Source organism: Solanum pennellii, chromosome 10 (genome assembly GCF_001406875.1).
Source record: "Solanum pennellii chromosome 10, SPENNV200".
Classification (NCBI taxonomy): Eukaryota; Viridiplantae; Streptophyta; class Magnoliopsida; order Solanales; family Solanaceae; genus Solanum; species Solanum pennellii.
In genome coordinates, this window is record NC_028646.1 from 80,092,199 (window position 1) to 80,099,217 (window position 7,019).

The 7,019-nt window shown below is 34.3% G+C and overlaps 1 protein-coding gene and 1 non-coding gene across 4 annotated transcripts; both read right to left on the reverse strand.

The window, feature by feature from the left end:
• Positions 1 to 1,086: 1,086 nt before the first annotated feature.
• Positions 1,087 to 5,483, reverse strand: LOC107031983 (heme-binding-like protein At3g10130, chloroplastic). Of its 3 annotated transcripts, none has more exons than XM_015233517.2 (8): positions 5,239 to 5,482; positions 5,018 to 5,107; positions 4,855 to 4,925; positions 3,643 to 3,744; positions 3,440 to 3,544; positions 1,893 to 2,028; positions 1,439 to 1,548; positions 1,087 to 1,332 (listed from the first exon to the last, which is right to left on the reverse strand). In XM_015233517.2, exons 1-8 carry the CDS (start codon positions 5,432 to 5,434, stop codon positions 1,258 to 1,260), a joined length of 885 nt encoding a protein of 294 aa, XP_015089003.1. In that variant the 5' UTR covers positions 5,435 to 5,482; the 3' UTR covers positions 1,087 to 1,257. The 3 variants fall into 3 exon arrangements, with proteins under 3 accessions (XP_015089003.1, XP_015089004.1, XP_027768407.1); XM_027912606.1 differs by lacking the exons at positions 1,087 to 1,332; positions 1,439 to 1,548 and adding exons at positions 1,557 to 1,667; positions 1,768 to 1,809 and having other exon boundaries at positions 5,239 to 5,483; XM_015233518.2 differs by lacking the exon at positions 1,087 to 1,332 and having other exon boundaries at positions 1,528 to 1,667.
• Positions 5,484 to 6,612: 1,129 nt separating this feature from the next.
• Positions 6,613 to 6,715, reverse strand: LOC114074548. Its single transcript, XR_003574971.1, has one exon. It is a non-coding gene; the product is annotated as a U6 spliceosomal RNA (small nuclear RNA).
• Positions 6,716 to 7,019: the final 304 nt, after the last annotated feature.

Sequence of the window (7,019 nt, forward strand, 5' to 3'; positions counted from 1 at the left end):
TTAATTTTATAGTTTATTTTACTTCATAAAATCACGTAATAAATAAAAATTGCATTGACTTAGTGCAAACATCAGATGTGGATAAGTTTTTTCCAAAAAATCTATAAAATACGAGAATTTATTTACTAAATAACTGTCACAAAAAGGGATAGCCTGTGAAAATTCCACACTTATAGTTAGGTAGCTAATTAATACTCCTTATTATGCGTTCTCCTGCTCTTTTTCGGTTAATTAACTAGATCAATTAGCTTATTGTTAGGGTACCTAATATACTAAATTGATAAATATTGGTATAAAATAAATTAATGGATTAACGGTTACTAGAGCAACTTTTTTACATCATGATGGAGAGCTCACCAAATCTAAAAGCCAAATTAATTTTTTATAAATATAACCTTCTATAGTGCATGAAATATTTACGTTTATAACAATTTGAAAAAAAAAGGTGATCTATAGTGGTTGCTCATATTGTTAGTCTCAAACCACGATTTTCAAAAAGTTAACAAGCAATCTATATGATAAATCAACCTTTAGTATCGAAAATATCAAAAATTATATTGGAATTAATTGGTCTATATAAATGTCAAATGAATATTTAGATTCATAAGCCAATCATAATTTGATTGTTGGACTTTTGAAATCATAGATCCATTTTGTGATTCACGCAACTCAGATAAGAAACCTTTATCTTATTTACCCAAGTTTTTGCACTAATTGAATTTCGTGCATCGTAGAAGCTAAAGGAATATGCAAACTTGATAAGAAAAAAGAACTACAAGGGTGCACAAACATTAACATATTTTAGCCTATGTTGCTCGGATACTCCAAAAACATTATCAAGCTCATGTTAGATTCTTTAAAAATTCCTAGTTTTTATCTCACACTACACCTGGTAATATTTTTGAAAAGTCCGAGCAACATAGATCTCAATAGTATCCCTGGAAGAGAACATGTCATCTTCTGGAAAATGAATATATTACCCAAGATATGCCTAATGATGATGATCGCGAATTCCGAAGAGTACAAAAGACAAAGTCTCTTGTTATTTTCAGAGTAGGAGCGATTTGGTGCATCTACATAACCTAGTGATTAAAAGGTCAAGCAATCGCCTGAAATGTATATATACGAGGAGTATAATGCAATATTATATACATATACACACTATATACGTCTAGAATGAATACTGGCGAAGTTTTGCTTCTCTGGTTCTATACATTAGTGAACAGATTTATCTGCAATATACAGCACACTGACTAGCTATTCCTGTTTCATTTCGACTTCCAGGCTAATCTCATTCCGACGTGTAAAAGGAAGAGTAAATGGTGGATTATACTGCAAGAGAAGTATAATAAATATGCAGCTACTTTAGTTGAACTAGGTCAAAATATGTTCTCCAGGAGATATTGTAAGTGTAATTGAAATGATTCTGCAAATATACCTGTGCAACTTCTACCAAGGCACCATCTTTTACCTGAAACTCTGCATCTCCCTTTAGTGCAGTTCGAAGTCTTGATTCTCGAGCTTTAACTTCTTCGTCATTCACAAAACCTTCATTGGAATCAAACGAGAGAGGGCTAGCTATGTTAGGATACAGAACTTGAAAAACAGAATTCCTTAATGTTTTCTCTTTGAACTCTGAATTGATCACCGTCATTCGTCACAGCAGGCTTATTGGACATTAAAGAAAGAAATGTAAGTATAACTATGTCCAAGTTTCTCTCATATCATAACAAGTCAATCGATCAATAAAGTACTAAGTAACTTTACCAAGATCTACTTCTACAAACCAATGAGACAGATCCCAGCTTTCTGACAACATATGTTGAATTTCAAGAAAACTTAAGATTCCATCTTGAGCTTTGTATTGACATACTGAATGTGAAGTTACAAACCTGAAAAAGCAACAACTGCGACAGTTTTCCGAGGCACCTCTTTGATAGTAACAGAGGTATCCTTCGGTAGTGGCAAGTCCGAACCATACTTGGAGGGCATGACGAAGGACATCCTCCACTTCTCCTGATCTTCCGCCTAATGAAATTCTTAATGAGATTCCAGTAGGTGTAATTTTTTTAGAAAATACGAGAGCAGGAAATAAGTATAACAACTATATACACAATATTTATCTTTTTTTCCTTTTGGGTGGGGATGGGGTGGGGTGTGGGAGTGTTAATCACTAAAACATAGTATCAGACGTAAGTTAAAGTGATTTTTTTCTTTTCTAGAATGGAAGAATGTTGGTTTTGAAGTTTCTCGGAGCAAGAAATTCTTATAGGATGACTCCACACAGCATAACCAGAGAGACACGCAACCTATCTCTAAGCGAGTGCCTATTTCCACGTAATATTGGTTTTTATGTTTCAAAATGTTGTTATCAGATATCCATTAATGAATGACTAGAAAAATATGTTATTGCTTGTATAACGGATTAGATGTGTATATTTATTCAGACATGTAATCTTTATAATGTGGAAGATTGTTCTCTGACTGTTATTCCATTCTAAACTTAATCTAGAACTAAGATTGGACATCTACAATACATGAACTAGCCTATACGCACATACCAGATGCGTGTGTGCAAGTATCTGATAGTGGTTTGTGCAGTTTTTTCTTTAATTATTAGTGTAATTTGAAAAATTGGAAAGAAGTACCAACACTCAAGTCACGCCCTTCAGGTGCAGGTACGGCAAGGCAGTGAAGGATCCATGCAACACTTATGTTGTTGGGACCCTTCAAAATTACTGACAGGTGTGTATCGGATTCTCCGAAAGCTATGCATTTTGGAGTATTCAACAGAGGTGGTATGGCTGCATTTTTAGAGGGTCCGAGCAACATAATCAAAATGTGGAATCTAATAGTTTCCCGTTCTCCTAGATATGGATTTGCAATAGTGCCATCCGAGAATACTACAGGTTCAAACAATAAGAAGCCACTATGTTTATATTTCATATGTACCTGATCTGGCATATAGGCCTAGCACACAATTGAAAGAGACTCAAATCCCATCTAAAATACATTTCGGCTTTTATCAAATCCACATCAAGAACGTAAATGTGTTTTCCTTGTGAATTAGGTAACTAGATGATGTTCTTTTTGCCAATAGAATCAGTAAAAGTCAGCATTTCAATTTGGCAACATGAGGTCATTATTAGAGTAGTTCTTCATTTATCATTTCTCAAGTTATGTAGTGACTCAACTACATTATTTTATCACTTCATTCCTTTTATTAACACCGTGCATCAATATCCATGTTACCCGTCCCTCTTACAGGGTGTCTCCAATGTCCAGAGAAAAACACATGTCTACAAAGGTACTGCACAGAAAAGAGTCGAGCAAAAACATGTGTAATAGAGTAACCAAACCATCTGTCTTGAGTGAAGCAGTAAATAATATGCTGTGAAAGAGCTAAAACAGAAAAACATGATTAGTTTAAGAGTTGTACCCTTTTAGTTATCACTGGAGTAGTCATTTCCATTTTCTCACCATCAGATTGAGTTCTACGAGTGATTACGGGTGTCGTCATTGCCATACTCTCCTTCTTCGTGTTCTAGAAGTCATCAAGAAACAGAACAAAGCCAAAGAAGGCCACCATTACAATGTGGTTCGAGGCGATCTAAGGTTGACTCTACAAGTACCTTGAACTACCTTACCAAACAAGTACCCAGCCAATGTGTTGAAGGATTGAGATGCACCATTAAAGTCAAACCCAGACTTCCCAGGCATTGTAGCCTCGGCAACAAAGTAAGGCTGTTTAAAGTCACATTACTACTTTAGATAAATGAACAAAACTATAATAAAAAGAAATATGGTTAAAAGGATAATCAGGAATTGGTTGGTGATTTTACTAGGTCATGTCAATAGATACAAGGGAGACATTTTGCAGATTTTGGTATAAAATTGATTCGACGTCTTTTCTTCAAGAAATGGACCTGTATTCATATATGTCATTAACCTTTATACGGTCATAAAAAAAGCATTAATGGATTTCAAATAGCTGAAATGCACAATCCACTTGGAAGAGAAGAGTAATGTTGTTTGATCATTTTGTATATGCCACAACTGGAGAATGACAGTTATAGGTAAGACTCAGCATGTCTAAGATCTATCAATAAGAAAGTAAAACAAACAATAGGAACCTGAAAGAGATTTGGTATCCAATTTTTTTCTGGAACAGAAAGAAACTGACTGAAACAGTCTAGTGATCACAGCTCAGGAGTTTCCTCAATTTTGAGAAACATGTTTGCTTCACTGACTCAAGTCTTAAGACATGATTAGAAATTGGAGGTGGCAGTTTCTTGAAATAAGCATGTTATGTTCCAACTTTTGTTTGATCACCTAGACTTAAGTATGTCATAAGCTCTCTCTATTCGTATTGAAGCGGTGGATCATGTTGTTTGAAAGTCATTGACATTGAATTTGGCAAATTGTCCTTTGTGTTTAACCTGAATTCTAGACCATCTGTCACTGTGTTATCATGTTGCACGTATTCTTCTTTATAGCATTAATCTACCATACTATAGACATGCTGTATTATTATAATTTTACTCGCCGACATCTCTTTATGTTGTCACTCGAAAGAACACACTATAATCACCATATATCAAGAAATACTAACTAAAGAATTCTCTGTGTGCAAACATGTAGCTGGTGCAAACAAATTTAATAAATATGTTTCCTCATCACCTCATCACAAGTTTTCCTTCTATCTTCAACACATTTTTGATGTAAGTTCTAAATTTATTTTTTTTCTGTCAAATATTGCTCCTCTTTCATCTCGAACGAATGCAGAAAGGGGCATATAACTCGATGCTACTGGGAAAAAAAAGTATGAACAAAAATTAGTCACAGCACATATACCTCGACTTCTCTTATCTCATACTGATCAGTAAGTTTCAACACTTTGAATTTCACTGTCTCCAGATCCGGCACTTCATGAAGATGACAGTGATATGAGTTACGTGGACTGGTTTTAACCATCTAAAATATCATTGAATGTAACAAATTGAAAAAAAAAATATACCAGACATCAAAGCTTCCTCTAAATTCCGACTTTCGAATATCCTCTTCGGTAACACGTATTTCGCTGTTTCACTCGCCAATTCCGTCAGAACTGCCAACAATATAACAATCAATCAATCATTTTCTCATCCTAAAACTATCTATAAAGGACTTATAAAACAGAATCAAATTGAGTGAACACGATTTCAATTGAGGAATAAGGAATTGCAGAGAAAAACTTACGTTTTTGAGAAAGAGAAGAGGTTTGGGAAGCGAGAGCGATGACAAGCGAGATTCGAGCTTCGAGAGCTGACATGCCGTTTCTCCGCTGTGGCGGAGCAGAGCTGCTTCTGTTAACTGCCATGGATTTGATCGGCGAAGGTCTGATTCTGCTTGTGGATAGAGGAGCAAAAATGGAAGAAGGTGAGAGCACAAGCATTTTTACGTTGCAGTGTTTGGGGAACTGATAATTCGAAATTTAGTCTGGGGTAATTTTTTATTTATATTTATAAAATTATTGTAGAGTGATCAGAAAATTCCAAGTTTGATCAAAATAATTAATTGAATTTATCATAGTCTTTCTTTATGAATTTTTATTTGGGAAAATTGTATATAATAGCAAACTAATAACCTAAAATAAATGGAATAGCTAGGGTTTGATTTAATTGTGTTCCATAGCAAACGTTAGCTAAAATTTGACAGCGTCTCTCTCCCAGAATTCTCGCTCGCCACTCTCCATTCTCGCTCGCCTCTCTCGCTTTATACACAAAAGTATATAATTCTGTTTCCGTTTTGTATAAAGCGAGAAAAAATTGTATACACACATGCAAAAATATATATCTTCGTGTTACACACTTAATTATACAATTTACAAACATTTTACTTCAAATATTACAGAGAAAAAGGTCAACGAATTATACAATTGCGAATTATACAATTGCAGTGAAATACAATTTTCTCTAGCTTTAGAGCCTGTTTGGCTCAGCTTAAAAGCTGGTCAAACTGACTTAAAAGCTGGTTTTTGACTTATTTAGCTGTTTGGCAATACTCAAAATAACTTATTTTAAGTTAAAAAAAACTTATTTTAAGCCAAAAGTTAAAAGCTGGGGTAGGGGTGCTTTTTTTTTTTTTAGCTTATAAGCTGTTTTAAGTTGACCACATTTTTATCTTTTTGCCCTTAATATTTTTATACAATCTCCAAATTACCCACATAACCCTAACATCTCTTTCTTCCATTTTTCCCTTTTCACGTTTGGCATAACAATTTCAGCACTTTTATCCAAACGCATAACTGCTTATTTTAAAAATAAGTTTCAGCACTTTCAAAAGTACTTTTTTAAAGCTGCTTTTATTAAGCCCATCCAAACGGGCCCTAATTTACTAAAGTATGCTATCTCCTTCCAACACAAGTATCGAGCAACCTCACACTTAATCCAACAAAAACGAAATGTATGAGAGTGGAATAAAGTACTTAATTGTTCATATATTTATAGATGTTTCACATGTATAATTTCACAACAATAGTAATATCAGGATTCAAAAAATAAAAAACTAGGGCACAATAATATGCTTATCGCTGTCAGCTAAATTAGGGGAAACGTGAACCAAAACCGGCAAAAAAATTTGGACCATTTCTCGATTTGTGCGTGTCATCCTTGCGCAGGGGCCATGCTAATCTTCTCTGTATCGTTCCAATTTTATCGGATGTCCCCGAAGGGACGAGCTCCACTGCTGCACTAGGGTTCTTATTCTGCTGTAAACTTCTCTCCTAACTCGGTGTGGGAGAAACGAAAAAGAAGATAAAAGTTGAATAAATGTCGTTTTGGGTCCTTAAGTTTTGAAAACCAAATATTTAGTCCTATTTTTGCAATGTTATTTCAACATCAGCCTCTGAAATATTTATTCACGTAATGAAGTTCCTTCTAAAGATATCAAAATTTTCTTTATTTCTTTTTAGTAAAATAAATTTATTATTTTAATAGAAATTAAACCCTTCTCCTATTAATAGATCTTACACTGCATAA